Source organism: Pleurodeles waltl, chromosome 6 (assembly GCF_031143425.1).
Source record: "Pleurodeles waltl isolate 20211129_DDA chromosome 6, aPleWal1.hap1.20221129, whole genome shotgun sequence".
In the NCBI taxonomy this organism is placed as follows: domain Eukaryota; kingdom Metazoa; phylum Chordata; class Amphibia; order Caudata; family Salamandridae; genus Pleurodeles; species Pleurodeles waltl.
The window spans coordinates 637,184,435-637,204,967 of NC_090445.1; the positions used below are offsets into that span (position 1 = coordinate 637,184,435).

Below are 20,533 nucleotides of genomic sequence, written 5' to 3' on the forward strand. Positions count from 1 at the left end.
TGATATCATTTAACTGAAACTGAAAGAACAAAATCAATAATTAAATACAAAACAATTGATAGTAGAACACATTAACGTGTGAGGATAGATCCATACTCAATGAAATAGCAATACAGATGGTATTCGAGCTTCATAATGGATTGTCCCCAATGTTATTCATCATATTTGAGCCCAAGTGGGCTAGCCTACAACAGAATTCTGCATCAAATAATGTAAATAAATACTATACTCAGTCCCTCAGGCAAGGCTAGGTAGGAAAGCCAAGTCCCACAGATATTCTAATGCAGTACATCCGTCTATAGATGAGATGTCGAAGAAGAGCCCCACCGTGTGTAAATACAAACAAACATAACAAGCATTTAAAACCATTTAAAATATCCAATATTGATATACACCATCAGAAACAAACAGTTCTGTTCAAAAGGGGGGAAAACATTCTGTACCATTTCCACAAGATGTTCCCCACTAAGCACCAGACTGAAATCAAAGGGGGTGGTCAGAGGTACCATTAGTCCCCTAAATGGGTGTGCATTTCTGTGCATTTCTTCATCAGAATTAAGACCAAACAGTACCTTTGTAGCCAACTCCAAAATGTGCTTGGATTCCAGTTGCCTCCACTTTTATATATGATTCCCACCCCTCAATGAATTAGGAAATCTATCTAGGGCAAAAAAACTGAGTAAATTCCTGCTAGCCTAGTGCTCCATCTCAAAATGGCGTGCTAAGGGATATTGCTTGTCTCCTTTGTCAATAGATCTTGTGTTTGAGCACGTGTTTCTTAACCTGGTGAGTGGTACTACCCATATACATCTTTTTACAGGGACATACCAAGGCATATAGACAGAAATCAGAAAAGCATGTCAGGTGATTTTCAATTTTTCTGTAAATGTGTCTCACCGTAAAAAGTACTATTTCACATAATGGCTGTAGGTACATGCCTTACAGTTGCCACAGGTGTAAGATCCCTCTATTGGAATACTCCTTAGGGTGGTGGGACTCTCCATATTTTGATTCTTACACAGCCTATCTTTTAGCAACGGGCCTTTCCTGAACGTAATGTTAGGATGGTTTTCTAAGAAGTCAGAGAGAGTACTCTCTGTTCTCAGAACATTCCAATGCCTGTTATGAGTATTCCACACCTCCCTAGCTTTGTCATTAATGTAGTAATGAGCCTTAGCACAGTATAATTTGTTGAGTCTGGGACAGGTTTCAGTGACAAACGGTCATTCCTCAATATGTTCTGTGCTTTCTCAAGGGCATTTTGAACACAGAGTCACAATATCCTCTTTCCCTAACTCTTTTAGTCATCACTTTGCATTCTTCCTGAAAGCTCCTTCCAGAGCTACAATTCCTGCGTGCCCACTGAAATTCACAGTGAGGTCTGCTGTTAATGAGATTATGGGGGTGGCTGCTGTGCATGTGGAGCAAGGTATTGCCCGCTGTCTCTTTTCTGAAAAGTTTAGAAGTCTATTTGTCGGTCAAGGTAGCAAAGAATCTAGATGCCTGCTCTTTACTACCTTTCCATACTATGAGCAGGTCAGGTCATCAACATACCTTGTCCACAACACTACATGCATGTTGTACTTCTCCATGATTTTGGATGCCTGCTGCTCCCACCAGCCCATCATATGGTTGTTAATTCAATCAGAGCTTAGGAGTCTTTTTCAGCAGTGGAGTGCACGTTTCTCAACCTTATCTTGTTGAGAAATTTTCTGGATTTGAGTGGGTTCCTCACCTGAATTCTGCACTGGCATGAGAGGGTCCCTGCATGGAGGAGCTGTGACAGGGGAGTGATTCATGAGCCGGTGTGACCCCTGAAAGCTTTTAATAGGATGAGACTGCTTTGCTACAGTGCTGCCTAAGCTGCTACAGTTTGCCCATTGTTTGGAAACAAACCTGGAGAGTATTGCCCTGTGAGACTTCCTGGGCATGAGAGGAGCATGCAGACTTTGTAATCAATATACGGAGAGTGGCCGAATGTTGGCCTGAAGGAGTATTGACCTGCCGTGTGAGAAAATCATTAAATATTGTTTTTCAGAACCAGAATTGTTATTTATGATTTCCTTTCCGTATATCAGCTTTATTGATATAATGACAACCTTTGGCCGATTAGGCCTTGAACATTATTTTCACATGGTTCAATTTTGGCATTGATGAATATTAGAAAATCCCCATAATACACCATAGTATTAGATTGGATCATCTAGTTGTTGTGAGGAAATGGATTATATGATGATAACTCTTTGGTTTGCACATACAAGGTTTTTTCTCTGTCGAAACATATGCAAATTATATATTCTCATCCAAGACAGGTATTATGAATATGCTCTAAGATGGCCGCTTTGTTTACTTCTGAAGATAATGCCTTATGTATCCTTCTTTTTTGTTGATGCACATGGTTGTTTGCAAAAGTTGCCAGGAAACAGAACTCACTCATCCGTAAGCAAGGCGCGTTGACCCCGAAACGTGTTGGATGTTTATTTTGGCATTACCCTACAACTCAAATAAAATTGCTGTCACATAATTCAGTTGGGGTTGAGGAGTTTTTTTCAGCACTGGAGTACGAGTTTCTCAACTGTGGCTTGTTGATACGTGATGAAATGACATATCTATATCTATATATGGATATAGATATATCTATATCTATATCTATATATATATGTATTCAAGAAAACTGGTGCATTATAATCGCACAACAAGGGCTGCACATCATCCAAAGACAGGCTCGTAAAAATAGTCAAAAACCACTAACGAATAATTTCATTGGCTGCTATTTATTGAAAAGAATTTAAATGCAGGTAAATTCAACCCGCAAAAAGTGGTACACAGGCACAAAAAGAAAATCAATAATGTGCCCACCATAAACAAACAAACACACGCTGTCCCAACCAAATGTCTACGCGTTTCGGCCGAAGCCTTCAACAGGACATTGGGATATCTATATATATATATCCTAGTGTCAGTCGCCACTAGGTAGTTAAAGTTAGGACCTTGTTTCTATAGAAAAAGCGATTTTTGTGTTGCTAATAACTTTGGTGGGCATTTGATGAATCTTCACAAAATTTGCGAAACAAATATGACGCTCACTTCAACTGCTGTCTGGAAAGTTTGGGGGGGATCTGTCAGTGGGGGTCAAGAAAATGGGGGGTCCTGAAAAGCTTTTTCTCCATGCATTTTTCTATCGGAATTTTGAACAGGAATAGCGGCTGAACCACTGGATGGATTTACACCAAATTTGGCAGAAAGGTAGCTCTTGCTCCAGAAAGTGACCTTTTTGTTTTTTGGTGTAAATATGTTCAGCAGTTTTTGAGAAATTGACGAAAAAACACATTTGTATATACAGGGACGCGAAGACTCCACAAACCCTCCCAACCTCATGCTGAGATCTGATTGGCTGCCAACACTTCAACAAGGAAGCCATCTTGGGACTCAGCTTCAACCGTGTCCCAAAAAAAAATTTAAATAAAGAAAAGGGGCCAGAGTAGGTACACCCTGACCCCTTAGCTCTGGTGCTGAGGTCCCAGAGGGACCTCCCCCCCACTCACCAATGCAAAAAAACTTTTTTTTTTTTTTAAATCAGCAGAAATACACGGATTCGCTGAAAATGTAAAAAAAAAAACAACACAAGTGCAGGCTCCCACACTTTTTTAAATGAAGCCCCAGGTGGGCCAGGACCCAGGGGCATTGAAATTTTTAATGCGGGGGCTGCCAGCCCCCCCCCCCACTGCCCTTTGGACTGCCACCTCCCCAGGGCTATCATGGAAGTGAATGTGTGGGGGTGCCTGGCCCGCCATCTCCCAAGATAGGGGGTCTGTTGCAGACTCCCTGCCTCGGGGACCACCGCCTCCCCAGGGCTAATTGAAATGTAGGAGGGGGTCACACTGGTGGAGTCAATAATGGCCCTTGGGAAGCTCTTTCCCAGGACCGGCTCCTGCTATGTCTTGGGGTGCCTCCCCCCCCCGGACATAGCTGTCAGAGCAAACAGCTCCTGCTTGCAGAAAACAGAGTTTTCATCTGTTTGCTTGCACCCAAATATGTGTGCATGGAAACACATGAAAACATTGCTCCCGCAAGCAGGGAGCTGCTATTTAAAGCAGATCCCTGCTTGTGGGAGCAATTCTTGCTCCCGCAGCATGTGGGGGCCAGCTAGGACTGCAGGGGCCTTGAGGCACAGGGCAAAATCTATGCATTGGAGGGGACTGTCCACCTAATTTGTTGTGAGTGTGTGGAGAAAGTGGGCTCTCCGTGAAGAGATGTGTACAGTTTAGAGGCTGCTTATAGAAGAGGTTTGACCATCTAATGTGGATTGGGTGTCTTAAAGGAGTTGGCTCTTCATGAAGAGTTTTACACAGGATGAAGCTTGTGTAAATTAAGAGTTTTGGCACATAATGTGGCTTGGGTGTGTGAGAAAGTAGCCTCTTTCTAGCCTTGTTACCCCCACTTTTGGCCTGTTTGTGAGTGTATGTCAGGGTGTTTTCACTGTCTCACTGGGATCCTGCCAGCCAGGGCCCAGTCCTCATAGTGAAAACCCTATGTTTTCAGTATGTTTGTCATGTGTCACTGGGACCCTGCTAGCCAGGACCCCAGTGCTCATAAGTTTGTGACCTATATGTATGTGTTCCCTGTGTGATGCCTAACTGTCTCACTGAGGCTCTGCTAACCAGAACCTCAGTGGTTATGCTCTCTCTTTACAAATTGTCACTAACAGGCTAGTGACCAATTTCACCAATTTACATTGGCATACTGGAACACCCTTATAATTCCCTAGTATATGGTACTGAGGTACCCAGGGTATTGGGGTTCCAGGAGATCCCTATGGGCTGCAGCATTTCATTTGCCACCCATAGGGAGCTCTGACAATTCTTACACAGGCCTGCCCTTGCAGCTTGAGTGAAATAACGTCCACGTTATTTTACAGCCATTTACCACTGCACTTAAGTAACTTATAAGTCACCTATATGTCTAACCTTTACCTGGTAAAGGTTGGGTGCTAAGTTACTTAGTGTGTGGGCACCCTGGCACTAGCCAAGGTGCTCCCACATTGTTCAGGGCAATTTCCCCGGACTTTGTGAGTGTGGGGACACCATTACACGCCTGCACTATACATATGTCACAACATATGTATAGCGTCACAATGGTAACTCCGAACATGGCCATGTAACATGTCTAAGATCATGGAATTGTCACCCCAATGCCATTCTGGCATTGGGGAGACAATTCCATGATTCCCCGAGTCTCTAGCTCAGACCCGGGTACTGCCAAACTACCTTTCCCGGGGTTTCACTGCAGCTGCTGCTGCTGCTGCCAACCCCTCAGACAGGTTTCTGCCCTCCTGGGGTCCAGCCAGGCTTGGCCCAGGAAGGCAGAACAAAGGACTTCCTCAGAGAGAGGGTGTTACACCCTCTCCCTTTGGAAAAAGGTGTCAGGGCTGGGGAGGAGTAGCCTCCCCCAGCCTCTGGAAATGCTTTGATGGGCACAGATGGTGCCCATCTCTGCATAAGCCAGTCTACACCGGTTCAGGGATCCCTCAGCCCTGCTCTGGTGCGAAACTGGACAAAGGAAAGGGGAGTGACCACCCCCCTGACCTGCACCTCCCCTGGGAGGTGCCCAGAGCTCCTCCAGTGTGCTCCAGACCTCTGCCATCTTGGAAACAGAGGTGCTGCTGGCACACTGGACTGCTCTGAGTGGCCAGTGCCAGCAGGTGACGTCAGAGACTCCTTCTGATAGGCTCCTTCAGGTGTTGCTAGCCTATCCTCTCTCCTAAGTAGCCAAGCCTCCTTTTCTGGCTATTTAGGGTCTCTGCTTTGGGGAATTCCTTAGATAACGAATGCAAGAGTTCCTCTGCATCTCTCTCTTCACCTTCTGCCAAGGAATCGACTGCTGACCGCGCTGGAAGCCTGCAAAACTGCAACAAAGTAGCAAAGACGACTACTGCGACCTTGTAATGCTGATCCTGCCACCTTCTCGACTGTTTTCCTGGTGGTGCATGCTGTGGGGGTAGTCTGCCTCCTCTCTGCACTAGAATCTCTGAAGAAATCTCCTGTGGGTCGACGGAATCTTCCCCCTGCAACCGCAGGCACCAAAGAACTGCATCACCGGTCCTTTGGGTCTCCTCTCAGCACGACGAGCGAGGTCCCTTGAATTCAGCAACTCTGTCCAAGTGACTCCCACAGTCCAGTGACTCTTCAGTCCAAGTTTGGTGGAGGTAAGTCCTTGCCTCCCCACGCTAGACTGCATTGCTGGGAACCGCGTGTTTTGCAGCTACTCCGGCTCCTGTGCACTCTTCCAGGATTTCCTTTGTGCACAGCCAAGCCTGGGTCCCTGGCACTCTAACCTGCAGTGCACGACCTGAGTTGTCCTCCGGCGTCGTGGGACCCTCTTTTGTGACTTCGGGTGAGCTCCGGTTCACTCCACTTCGTAGTGCCTGTTCCGGTACTTCTGCGGGTGCTGCTTGCTTCTGAGAGGGCTCCTTGTCTTGCTGGGCGCCCCCTCTGTCCCCTCACGCAATTTGCGACATCCTGGTCCCTCCTGGGCCACAGCAGCATCCAAAAACCCTAACCGCGACCCTTGCAGCTAGCAAGGCTTGTTTGTGGTCTTTCTGCACGGAAACACCTCTGCACGACTCTTCACAACATGGGACATCCATCCTCCAAAGGGGAAGTTTCTAGCTTGTCATTCTTGCAGAATCCACAGCTTCTACCATCCGGTGGCAGCTTCTTTGCACCCACAGCTGGCATTTCCTGGGCTTCTGCCCACTCTCGACTTGATCGTGACTTTTGGACTTGGTCCCCTTGTTCCAAAGGTACTCTCATCAGGAAATCCATTGTTGTTGCATTGCTGGTGTTGGTCTTCCTTGCAGAATTCCCCTATCACGACTTCTGTGCTCTTTGGGGAACTTAGGTGCACTTTGCACCCACTTTTCAGGGTCTTGGGGTGGGCTATTTTTCTAACCCTCACTGTTTTCTTACAGTCCCAGCGACCCTCTACAAGGTCACATAGGTTTGGGGTCCATTCGTGGTTCGCATTCCACCTCTAGAGTATATGGTTTGTGTTGCCCCTATCCCTATGTGCCCCCATTGCATTCTATTGTGACTATACATTGTTTGCACTGTTTTCTATTGCTATTACTGCATATTTTGGTATTGTGTACATATATCTTGTGTATATTTGCTATCCTCATACTGAGGGTACTCACTGAGATACTTTTGGCATATTGTCATAAAAATAAAGTACCTTTATTTTTAGTATATCTGTGTATTGTGTCTTCTTATGATATTGTGCATGTGACACTAGTGGTACTGTAGGAGCTTCACTCGTCTCCTAGTTCAGCCTAAGCTGCTCTGCTAAGCTACCTTTTCTATCAGCCTAAGCTGCTAGACACCCCTCTACACTAATAAGGGATACCTGGGCCTGGTGCAAGGTGTAAGTACCCCTTGGTACCCACTACAAGCCAGTCCAGCCTCCTACAGGGTGTCTGTAGGTAGTAGACTGTATGTGAAAAGTTGTGCACATGGTGAAGGGTGAGCATACTAGTGGTTTGGCCACCTAATGGGGCTACTGTGTCTACAGCAGAGGACATCAAACTGTAGGTGCACCCCATTGAGGGTCCCTAGCTGCATTCCTGTGAATGGGGGGGCAAATGCCTAAACAAATATTCATAAGTATGCAATGTCTTTTAGTTGTGTCTTTGTTTAAGTGGCACATTTCTGCGCAGTCTTCATTTAAATATAGCCCTTAAAGTGCTTAAATAAAATTATGGGAACTCTGACACTGAGTGCGATAGTGGCAGGGTCAAAACATGACTAAACTTGACTAAATAGAGCAAAATATCTTGTAAGTGTCTTGTTTTTTCACGTTCAGTTACCTGCATATGAAAAATTTAGAAACCTTAATTGACCAATATATGAAAAATGTGTTGGAAATGCACTGTTTTATTTTACGAAATTTTAATTGGTTAATGCAGTCACTAAAGATGTGGGGAATAGTGACTTGTGTATTGATAATTCTATGGGGTCAGAGCCTTTAAATTTGCAAGTCATTATCTTAAAATTGTATTACGCTCAGTATGAGGTAGACTGCTGCAAAATGATTTCGTGTTTTTAAGATAAAAACAAAAAATGTCAAAGTATATATTTTAGTAATAGGTAACTGTATCTTGTGCAAACATTTGTATAAGCATCTATTAAAAGCACACTTCCAAAAGCTCAGCGTATAACACTCTACCATCACCTTTGAAAAAGAAAGCTTTTGTCACCACTTCAAGTGAATCCATCAATTACAGATTATACTGGCTGGCAAGCAGCCTTTACAGTAGATGACTAACCAATTATGTCCTCTTGGTGTCAAAGTAAAAAACATAAAGATTTTTGTGACGCAGGTCATACAGGATCCAGCCAGGCCTCCCATGAGGTCACGTGGGACCCAGCGCAGCCCTCCAGTCTGATCTCATGGGAGTACTGTATTACAGTAGGCTGTGCACAGCTGGAGGTTAGTCGCTCACAGGGGTTATATGCACAGACTGGCTACGGGCCAAGCTTTGCAGGGATCCCCATGATGTGCACGACTAAAGGCAGAGCGCGCAATGGTTGGTCATTCACGAGGGGTTAGCCAAGGTTGGGTGTCCAACCCCTGCCATGCACCACCAAAGGCCATGCATGGCAGGAGGGTTTGCTGACTTGCACAGTCTTTGGCTGTGCATGTTCAGGTTTGGCTACCCACGGGGATTGGGTGCTGTGTTCAGTCTCCTACTGCGCTAAATTAAAAGCTCAGTGAGGGAGTTGGGTGAATATATGCAGCAGAAATTTGCAGAAAAAAACAAAGGTTAAAGTGATGTTATAGTTAGGTGTAGTAATAATATTGTGCTTTTGTTTTTAAAAACAGTCTAAGAAATTCACTGAAAATAACAAAGGTTAAAATGAAGTTATAGTTAGGTAAGGTAGTACAATTTTAGCTTATGTTTTAAAAAACCAAGAAATTAACTGAAATAAAACAAAGGTTAAAGTTAAGTTATAGTATGATCTTGTAATAATATAAAAACTAATGTTTAAAAATTAAATAACACTGACCTCATCAGTTATAGTTTGCTGAGCCAACTATAACTTGTACCATGAGCTGCTTATCACCTCACGTATTACATTACTCATGTCATGTTAAGTGACATCATTGGTGATATCACTGATCACATCACTGATGACAACATCCAAGATACTGCCTCTCACAGGGTGTAGTATCACAATCTAGGATCATTTACTATGGTATTTCTCCAAAATGTATCCACCCCTCGATAGGTCACTTCCAATATTCTTATTTGCAACAAATTTTCAGACTTACTTCCATCCCTAACTTTCGTAGGTCACATCAGGTTAATATGTCATACTCTTTCTACACCACGCAAACTTCAGTGTTAACCCATCTTAAAAATAAAATTGTATCTTCAAATAAACACAGATGTTTGTTTTGCTGTCTCAATGCGTGGAAGGTCGCAGATCAGATAGATTCAATTTATTGATACCCTAAACATCCTTACAAATCTTATTTAAAATTAATGTGAGTGGGGACCCGATATTATCCGCAAACCATACCTCCTTAGACAAAAGGCCAATCTTGTGTATGACATCTTCTGACTCATGACTGCCCTTTAAATGAATCAACATCTTGAATAGAATTACCTTGAACTTGTTTTCCTCCTCGCACTTTTGTGAAACTGTTATCCTTGAGTCCCAATAGCTGGGAATGCTTTAGAACATACTAACTGTACGTGTGGCCCTCAGCTGAAACAAGTTGATTCGTTCTTGCTCCAAGCTTACAGCTCCTGCTTTTAAAAGTTACAACCCCCGCGTTCTACTTTGCTTGAATTGTTTAATTATTGATAAGCTGCAGTTGGGTCCTTTAATACCTTTTACCTTAGTCAAAGTTGCTGCCAGGGTCAGATTTCTGCAGCAAAAAATACTTTTTGGGATATGTTTATAATATCAAAAAAATAATCACTTGATCTCTCAAATATTGATCAAACAAGCTACCAAAAGTCACAGGAAGCAAACAAAAACACTTCAGGCTTCCACATAACCATTGGTGGTTTCATGTGAAAGTTTCTTCCCGGTTAAAAAAAAACCTGTCTTTTAGTAAAACGTTGCTAGATTCATCATGGTTGTGCCACAGTCCAGTACTATGGCGCGTCCGCTTGTGCGTTCCAGCCCCCCTTCTGTGGCGGCACAAGTAAGAGTCCAACCGAGTGAGCATCCTGCGCTGGTGTGTACTCCACGACTCTGCAGACAGTGCTAGGGCCTGTGTTCCCGTGGCACGTCCATAGCCGGACCTCCTCCAAATGCCAAGTGTGCACGCACCAACTAATGACAAAATCCGCAGGCCCTAAACAATAAAGTCAACCACGGTGGGCAAAGTGAGCAACAAGTGACTCACTCCAGTAGTCAAAGCGGGGCAGCAGCACACCCATTAAGGCTTGAAACGCAGGAACAGGGTGCGAGGGTCCTTGGACTCAGCTTCTGGCTCTGACGCCCCAGGCTACTTCCGTGCAATCCCATCCTCAGTCCCCAGATGAAACAAACACATCAGGATCCAGGTATAGTTGAAAACTGGTTTGTTTTGAGATGTGGAGACACAAGCGTCCGAGCTGCATCGACCTTCAGGGATCCAACTGCTGAGTTCCTTGAATGAACGCAACTGTACATCATCGTGATTGCATGCAACTGATGCAGGGCAGCATGATGGTCCGGGGGAAGTAATTATCTCTAGGCAAGTGACAAGACTGGTCACCAAAGGAACCCAACAGAGAGGGCAAAGATTGGATGAGTATGCAATCTGAACACTTTTATGACCCAGTGACATGACTGTTAGAAAATCACAGTGCCATAGGGCCCGATGCCAGACACCCAATTGTATTCCATCATGAACAGCCATCCAAAACCTGAACCCACACAGACACCGGGATGTGACTCAGGTCACAGTGTGCGCTATTCAAGATTCATAAATTGCATGAAATAAACACCAGAGGGAAAAAGAAAAAAGTCCCAGAGAATGCTGGATGAAATAAAACGTGAAATGTCCACAGGGCCTGAATTACTGGCGTGGGTTACCTTGAGGGTTATTGTATATTTGATTGAGGAAATGAAGTATTTTACTCGCAAAGTTAACGACACGCATATATGGTCAGATAGGGAGCTGTTTCAATTTCATCGTTTCATAACTGTCGGTTTTGAGGACTGACAGGATAGTTCCCACTTAAAGGTCTGTTAATATTTGACATAGCGGTGAAATACTGTTTTTTGGCTGCTCCAGACTACTTTAAGCCACCGTAAACACACACAAATTCAAAAAAACACTGCAACTTGCAAAGTGAACGTGCATAATCCGCCAAAATTATACTGCACAACTCAGGGGCATGCCATTATTGTGCTGTATTATATGATTCTTTTTCACTGAATGTCACTCAATATAATTTTTAATATACAAGCTCGGTTCTCAAAGCGAAATGTCAACTTTTAGCCCGTGTCTAAGCGCTCCCATTTTCTTTCGCTGCTCTGGAATCACAGCCTCAGGGGGATTGAGTAATTTGCCTCGGGTCACGTGCAAGCGCCCAGGAGAGAACACGCAAAGAGAACTCTGTGTGCAGTTCTTCAAAGTGCTCGTGCTAGGAGGTTTATTGGTGTTCTTGTGCAGCCTGCACTTTGTGATGGGAGATCCCGCTGGCAAGCCTTGTTTTCTAGCGCTGTCCCCTTTAAGTTGCCGGAGCCGCTCGCAGGTAAGCAGTGCTGCACAGTGCAGTGGGCTCCTTATGTATGCACCGCATGCCTGACTGCAGAGCCAATTGAGAGCCGGTGCCTGCCATCTCCGAACCGAGCCTCTGCGCCTAGTATCACAAAGGATGCTCGGGGTGGCGGCTGACAGGACCACGTCGGAACAGGTACTGCTGCCGCCCCAGGGTCACCCCTTCCTAATGCAGCGAAGCAGGGAATCGTGCCGCGCCTCGTGCCTGCAGTGTGTGTATGGGGGAGGGAAGTGCCCCGTAACCCAAAGCAGAGTCTGCCGCTTGGTCCCTGAACACACCCGCGCGCGGTCCCAGTCCTGTGGTAGAGCTGAATGAGGGACATGGACATGTAACAAACAGAGGTAGTGAATGGGGAGGGAGATGAGTGTGATTATGCAGCTGCGGGTGTGGTGGGGCGGGTGAGACTGTGGTACGAAATGGAAAGCCCGTATGATTGAACTGCACGGTCTAATACTTTAAGTTACAGCATGATGTGACACCATAAGGTATTGCATGGTGTATTATCGTATGGTATGCCATGACATTGAATGCTATCCTATAGTATGGAATATTTTGGCATGTTAGGTTGTGGTCTGTTTGGCATGGTGTGGCATGAAGTATCAAGGTCTCTTATTTAGAGGAAATGTATGGTCTGTATGGCATAATCTGTTATGATCTTTTATGGCATTATACTGTTTGATATACTACCACATGGCAAAGCATAGGGTAGCGTGCAATGGGCTGTGCTCTAATTTAGAGTGGTTTGCTGTTGCATGGCTGAGCACTCCATGGTATGCTATTGCACAGCATTGCACTGTGGGACCTCTTATGATTTGCTCTGATATGGCATTCTATGCTCTGACATGTTTATTTGTTTTATTGATCGTTGGTGCAGTTACATGTTTAGTGTTATGTTTAAGAGCGTTGAATCAATAGGATTTATGAATCTCCAGCCTTTGCCATAACATGGCAGAACAAAAATCACTGCTCACAATTGTAGCCGAATTGTGCGTGTGTGAATCCTAAGGAGGCAGTTTCAAAGGGGCGAGGCGTGTTATGCCCTATATGTGTGCTGGGAAGGCGGGCAAGCAAGCATGGCTTTGTGTCGGAGTCTGGTGCAGGCGCTGTTACTGGGGATGCTTTTGAGAGCCAGGTTTGGGGTATGCAGCAGGAATGTCTTCCCCGCCCCTCTGCCCCCACCCATATTCATTGTGTGGACGTAAATGCTGCAGCAGCCTGTACCACAGCACAAGCTGAGGAGGGAAACGGGAGAGAGAGGGAGTGGAAGTGGGGCTGTCTCAAAATAGGGGGGACAACTTCCCATCTCTGAAAATGCGCGGGAAGGGGCAGTTGGCTGCTGCTGGGTGTGTCATGGAGTGGGGACGGGAGGCAGTGCGGGTAGGAGGAGGGATGTAAGAAACCCCCCTATGACATTTCTTTATGCTGCTAAACAAAGGGGAAACACTGACGCAGAAACACGTGCGTCCTTTATTTCTAAACAAGATTCGCCCGAGTCAAGCCTGATACAGCAGTTTTTTGTGCTAGCTGCAGGTGAAATGTCTGAATTTCATTAAGTTAAACTGGTGGGTTCGTGCTCCCACTGCATTGAAGTGTATGTATGTGTGTGCGTGCGTATGTGAGAGATCCAGTGTGCACCTCTGAGCTGGTAACCGTAGCATTTGTTTACAGCTGCCTTCTTGGGCGTTTACGCGCCATCGTGTTAAACGCACTTTCCTTTAGCTTGAAATTGAGCCTATTCCGCCAGAAACCACGCGGCACATGGGCGTGAAGTTACCAGTGAGTGTGTCAGGCTTCAAATGCTGCCCTTGGTTTTATTAACATCGTGCAGGTGTCTGTGGAGATCACGCGCCTCTCGTCCGCTCACGCGCAGGGGGCGGGCGCAGCTGCAGAGCTGCAAACGCAGCAAATATGTTAAGATTTGTTTCCAGTGAAGCACTTTCTGCCTAGTGCCGGAGTCTCCAGGCACCCAACTGATGCCTGGCATGGTCTCTAGACAGCTGGTCTGCAATGTACGTTCACACGGAAGACACGGTACATAGAGCCCCTTTCATCTTGTGGCGAGACCCATAGGCAGAAATGCTCATAATAATAATAATAATAATAATAAAAATAATAAAAATAATAAAACCTTATTGATAAGAGTAACGATACTACAACGCAAAAAATAATAGCCATACAATGTTACTGTTATTAATGCTGTATTATTTGTATTATTTGTGTTATTATCAGCAGTATTATTAACAGTAATAGTATTGAGGATAGTAGCATCAGTAATGACAATATAATCTATATTCAATATTAGATTAGTAATAATTATGATGCTAGTACTTATATAACACACTGATCAGGAATGATCATCATGATTATTATTGTTTTATGGTTATTATAAACGTAATATAGTAAAAATACAACCCTAACATCAGGATTTGAATGACAAAACGAAAATAACAACAATCATCATCTTCATCGTCATGGTTCCTTTTTTCCACCATCTTGCGGTTCCCTGTAAGAAAGAGCAGGTGTTACCATGTGTTTTAATGGACAGTTGTCTTTTTTTTCTGGCAGAAAACCCATTAACAGGCATCACGATGCTTGGCTTTCGAGATCAAGTGGCAAAGGGGGCAGGGAGGCCGATGCGCACGCATGTGGTAGATGATATCCGATGCAGGGAGGCTGGAGAAGGACGTGCCTGCGCGGGGTAGTGACTGTGTGCCTTGTTTGTTGCATTGCAGAAAGATGAAGAACCCTGAAGCCGCCTTGGACCGCAGGGCTGAGACGGTGGCTGCCAAGCAAAGGCACTCTGCAGAGGCGGCCCTCTGTGCTCCCTCCACCTCAGCGCTGTGTTTTCCAGGCCGCGTCACTCCGCCCGAGGACACAAGGGACACCAGCATTTGCTTAGTTTAGCATCTTTGGAGAATCAGCAGAAGGCTCTGCACAGACGCGCCTCTTCCCTCAAGAGCTGAGTTTCTGAGGGGACCAGGAGCTTCTAGCCTGAACCAGGCGCGCGACGTCGCAAGGCTCATTCCGGGGCCTCCCCTGCAGATGATGACTCATCAAATGCGCTAACTTGGCAGACGGCAAGTTATGGGATGCCTGTGTTCATATTTAGGATTCCCTGGAAACCGACCCAGATAATATGTGTTGCTAGGCGACCCCCTGACTTGCTGCTTCAGGTAACACTTCGTGTTTATATTGGCATTCAACTGTTCCAATAACGTCATACCCACTTCCGGTGACGAATGCTAAAGCCAGATGGCGTACAGCACGAGCAGTCAGGTGGGTGCAGAAGCTTCCTCTGGCAGTCACGATGATATTGTATAAACACACATAAGACAGGTCGGAATAATAATGCTTAAGTGGCACAGACATTTGAAAGGCCAGATTGGTCGTTTGAGCAAATAACTTCGAAATCATTGGCAAATAAGTTATTTTACAATACCAGTATAAGTAGGTGGTTGAAAACAGAACATTTATGTTTTATGTCCGGGATGCATACATTTCCAGGAGGGCTTTCCTCATTCCGAACTTCGCACTTACATTTCGACAGTATAGTCCTTATGTATGTTTCCAACCATGCTTCACAAACTCCACTTTGCCAGCCTTCTTGTGTGCCCTTTAATAAATGTTCAACAGGTCTAATGAAACTTTTTTATTCCAGGTGGAAATGCACCCGAAATGCCACTAAAAGCTACCCCAGAGCAAGCTTCGAGATCTTTCAATCATTGATTTGATGTGTCTGACTAGCAGGATCCCCGGCTCTCAAAACCATCGATAGTGAGGAGCTCAGTCCATCTTAAATATGACTGTTGCCACTGGAGAGCACACAGATGATGCTGCGGCTTTGGCAGGCCACCCACAGGACAGTTATGACCCTGAAGCAGACCAAGAGTGCTGCGAGCGAGTCGTCATCAACATCTCAGGACTGCGCTTTGAAACACAGCTCAAGACACTAGCACAGTTTCCAGAAACCCTGCTGGGGGACCCTAAAAAGAGGATGCGTTACTTTGATCCCCTTAGGAATGAGTACTTCTTTGACAGAAACAGACCCAGCTTTGATGCTATTTTGTACTATTACCAGTCTGGAGGGCGGTTGAGGCGGCCAGTCAACGTGCCCTTGGACATCTTCTCTGAAGAGATCAGATTTTATGAACTTGGTGAGGAGGCCATGGAAATGTTCAGGGAGGATGAAGGCTTTATCAAAGAAGAGGAGCGGCCTTTGCCTGACAACGAATTCCAGAGACAAGTGTGGCTTCTTTTTGAATATCCCGAAAGCTCTGGTCCAGCCAGGATTATTGCAATTATCTCTGTGATGGTGATTTTAATATCCATTGTCAGCTTCTGTCTTGAAACACTGCCTATTTTCCGAGATGATGATGTGGACATGCATGGAAGCGTGGTCAGTTATCATCCAAACTCCAACACTACAGTGGTGTATCATCAGTCCACATCGTTTACAGACCCCTTCTTCATTGTAGAGACATTGTGTATAATTTGGTTCTCTTTTGAGTTCCTAGTGAGGTTTTTCGCTTGTCCAAGCAAGGCTGGGTTTTTCACCAATATAATGAACATAATAGACATTGTAGCAATCATCCCATATTTCATCACCCTGGGAACAGAGCTGGCAGAAAAGCCAGAAGATGGCCAGCAGGGTCAGCAAGCCATGTCCTTGGCGATACTCAGAGTCATCCGGTTGGTGAGAGTGTTTCGAATATTCAAGCTCTCGAGGCATTCTAAAGGTCTTCAGATTTTGGGCCAGACACTCCAGGCTAGTATGAGGGAGCTGGGCCTCCTCATTTTCTTCCTCTTCATAGGTGTCATCCTGTTTTCGAGTGCTGTCTATTTCGCAGAAGCAGACGAAGAAGACTCTCAGTTCCCTAGTATCCCGGACGCCTTCTGGTGGGCTGTGGTTTCCATGACAACAGTGGGCTATGGAGATATGGTCCCTACTACCATTGGAGGGAAGATAGTTGGCTCCCTTTGCGCTATTGCAGGGGTACTAACAATTGCCCTACCAGTCCCAGTCATCGTGTCCAATTTCAACTACTTTTACCATCGGGAGACCGAGGGAGAGGAGCAAGCACAATATTTGCAAGTAACCAGCTGCCCAAAGATACCATCGTCCCCTGACCTGCTGAAAAGCAGAAGTGCCTCCACCGTTAGTAAATCTGATTACATGGAAATCCAGGAAGGGGCCAATAACAGCAATGAAGACATTAGAGAGGAGAACCTCAAACCGGCCAACTGCGCCCTGGCAAACACAAACTATGTAAATATAACAAAAATGCTAACTGATGTGTAAGCATAATCAATAATTGTGGTATATATGTAGCTCAAATAGAATATACATGAACGCATACCACAGCATATTTCAATTGATCTTGTTTACAGTGTGGTTCTCTGCATGGACAGCAATAGTAAACACAATTGATTATGTATTTACTTTGTAAACTGCACATCAGATGTAGAAGCCTTGTTCATTTGGCTCATATAGATGTTTTTTCATGATAGGCATTTAAGGTTCCAAAGATAAGCAATATGTGGATATTTTTTTTTAAAGTATTGCCACATAAGCAATTCAACTGCATCAAATATCCAAACACATTTTCCGAGGGACCTCATGTAAACACTGACAACCAATGACCCTAAACATGTAGCAAATATTGGTACTTTGGTATCATACAAATACACAAACCTATCTATATCTACCTGCTGAGATATAAATAGTGTAATACTGTAGCAGGCTTTCAGCCTTGAAGCACATATGTAATTGTACAAAGGGTCATGCACATTTTAATTCAAATACATATATTTTTCTGTTGAGGGGTTTTCTTAATTTATATATAAAGTTCTGTGTTTTTTTTAACAATTGAAAGACTGAGAACATTTCCTAGGATGGCTTGATAACTCGAATTGCTGCATTGGTTTCTTTCTCTGCAGTGTCAGCTGGAGAACTAGAGATGCTTGAATATTATCCAAAGTCATGTATTCATTCTTAAATTGTCTCCTGCTGACATCCGATTTGCTGTTTTGAGGGTCATCAAAAACACGCGCACTGCCACACCAATGAGTTAGAGCATCCTCGTTTACAAAGCTGGAGCAGCTGTCTTGTGGCCTATTATCTTAGTACTGCTGCGAAAGGCATAAGTGATAGTGTAGTGCTGCATGAGCCATGCATGCTTCGTATGTGTTTAACACACAGTGCAAATATATACTTAGCTATACACCTGTATTTATATTTTCATAGTGAAATATACAATACTAATCTTTTCTAGAGTGCATAAACTAAGACAGTCCTTAGGATGGGATTTCCTTATAGGAATGGTAATCATTTTGGATGGGTGAAGCACTGGCTGAATGATCTTTTCTAACAAGGAAGTACAGTTTGTACAGTTTATGTGTGAGGAGGAGGTAGCAGTCCGGTGAACTATGTTCACTTTTGATTAGCCTTGCCTGCCATGTTAGGTGTGGCGTTTATATCATTAACTCGCAGTGGCATGAAATAGGCCGCAAAGGCGTGTTGACTGTTGCTTCTAACCCCGAAAGTTGGCAGACATTTCAATTGAAGAAATACTGAGTTTTTGCTGGTAAACTGAACAACAACCAGTCCAAAGGTTAACAGTCTACCCGCGTTGAATGTGGGCACAGTGTTTGAATAGTCGAAAGCCAGGCAGTACTACAAGCACATTGAGTGCAGTTGATTTATGCTATGAGCTGGTCCATGACATACAAAGATGCTGTAAATGGCTAGTGGCAAAGAGACACAGGCTTCCTACCTTTTCGGTGATTGGTTAGGATGTGGGTATTTCTAAAGGCTGGTTGTGTGCTATTGGAGGGCAGATGGTGTTGTTTTTATTGTGGGTTGGTGGCCCCTATCCGCAGTATGGCTCCAGAAGAAGTATTCTACCACTCACCTTCTTTTACCATGTGTGCTCTCTTCTCACAGGAGACAGGACAAGGCCCTCTGTTTGTCCTACTAGAGCCCAGTGTAACACTCTTCAGATTAATACGGTGCACCTACGTGTGCAAGAAAATGATCATTTCACGTTGCTCGCACGATCCCCGGAGAATGGGTGGCAGTGACTCCATTGGGTCAGATTTGGGTGCTTCTTGAATATGCCCTGTACACAATGTGAGGCTCAACACCATTCGGATACTGTTCACTGGTTCGTACATGCTTGTGCCAGACTGCCACAAAGATAAAGGATTTATGATAAAACCTTTATTATTATAGTATGCAGGGGTGATGTTGTACAAAGAGGTATTTCATTTGAAACAATGGTTCTGGTTTTAGGAACACTTAGCCTTAGGACACCCTGTTTATGAGGAAACCATGAACTTGGCCCGCTGCAATTTGTTTTGCTTTAAAGATGATGGTATTGTTCAATTTGTCACAGTGAGATGAAGAAGGGCCGCGCCGCAGGGTGTGGCAAGCACGTGTCTAGCCACTCTTGAGTTGCGATTCTTTACATTTGGAGGGCATTCTCTTTCAAAGTGTGAATTTGTTGTTTATAACGTGGCGCAGCGATTGCACGTCCTTGAATGGGAATCCTTTTTAAAAATGATGAAAGCGATAATTTCTCAAAACTCAAATGTGTGGTGGGAAGAGCCATTTTGACAAATAAACTATGGCATACAAAGATCTGCTCAGAGGAAGCGTTTTTCCAAGAGCACATTTTAAACGTCTCCGTGTGCTAGTCCACATGGATTTTTTTCTAGTCTGTCATGGGAAGGCCTGTAACTGAGAGGCAGGACACTCAGGACTCATTACGAGTCAGCAGCAGTGGTCTCTGCGGGGATGAGATTGCTGTCGGTGAGACTGCGCAGTCTGATATTTCTGGACCCAGGATTAGCAGGCCTGCAGATATCAGACCCAGCTGTCTAGGACCTGCAAACAGTAAGGGCCTGATTGCGACCTTGGCGGATGGGATACTCTGCTACAAATGTGACAGATATCCCTTCCGCCATGTTACAAGTTCCATTATATTCTATGGGGCTTGTAAAACGGCGGGGGGGGATATCCGTCACGTTTGTGGCAGAGTATCCCATTCTCTCAGGTTGTAATCAGGCCCTCGGTCCTTTTTCACCTGTTGGGGGTACACAACAGGTGGATCGGTGGTGTTGTCTGTGGGCAGCAGGCCCGGTTCCAGGAATTTATACCTGGATGGGCCAAGGGTGCGTTAGGGTGAGACAATGTGTGCCCAATTTTCGACAGTTCTGGAGGTAGCCTACAACCTGGGCTCTGGTGCCACTGCACCTACTGCATCTTTGGCAGGTAAACCCCATTCTCTTCTTCCCCAACACACTTCTCCCCACTGCAGCTTGCCTCAGACATGAGCTAAGCTCGCCACCGGGCTGTTTTCTTTTTACGGGCATGCCAAGAATTTTGTCTCAGACAGTAGAAAAATAAGGAAAATCATCTAAAGGCTGTATTTTTCTCCCTGTTAGTACACAAGTAAAACAGCTATTATTAAAACAATGCACTTTAAAATGTATTCTAGAGATTTCTCATTGACCCCTGACAGGTAATTAAAGTAAACAAAAGGGAAACCAAAAAAATCACATTTGGAGGAAGTACTTAACAGTGCTTTGTCTGTGGCCTCTCTTGCTGTTATTGGGAGGGCCAATGGTCATGTTTTGGTGGGCCTGACCCACCCGCTAGAATCGGGCCTGGAGGGCAGAGGCATAGTCCAGTCCAAACTGGGCCTTGCAGCCCCACAGTGGATGCCGACAAAGCTGTTACATTTAAAA

The 20,533-nt window shown here is 44.8% G+C and overlaps 1 protein-coding gene across 4 annotated transcripts; it reads left to right on the forward strand.

The window, feature by feature from the left end:
- Positions 1–11,576: 11,576 nt before the first annotated feature.
- On the forward strand, positions 11,577–20,529 carry LOC138300085 (potassium voltage-gated channel subfamily A member 2). Of its 4 annotated transcripts, none has more exons than XM_069238971.1 (3): positions 11,577–11,758; positions 14,518–14,958; positions 15,444–20,529. In XM_069238971.1, exon 3 carries the CDS (start codon positions 15,585–15,587, stop codon positions 17,082–17,084), a length of 1,500 nt encoding a protein of 499 aa, XP_069095072.1. In that variant the 5' UTR covers positions 11,577–11,758; positions 14,518–14,958; positions 15,444–15,584; the 3' UTR covers positions 17,085–20,529. The 4 variants fall into 4 exon arrangements, with proteins under 4 accessions (XP_069095072.1, XP_069095070.1, XP_069095069.1 ...); XM_069238969.1 differs by having other exon boundaries at positions 11,596–11,758; positions 14,518–15,061; XM_069238968.1 differs by having other exon boundaries at positions 11,745–11,920; positions 14,518–15,061.
- Positions 20,530–20,533: the final 4 nt, after the last annotated feature.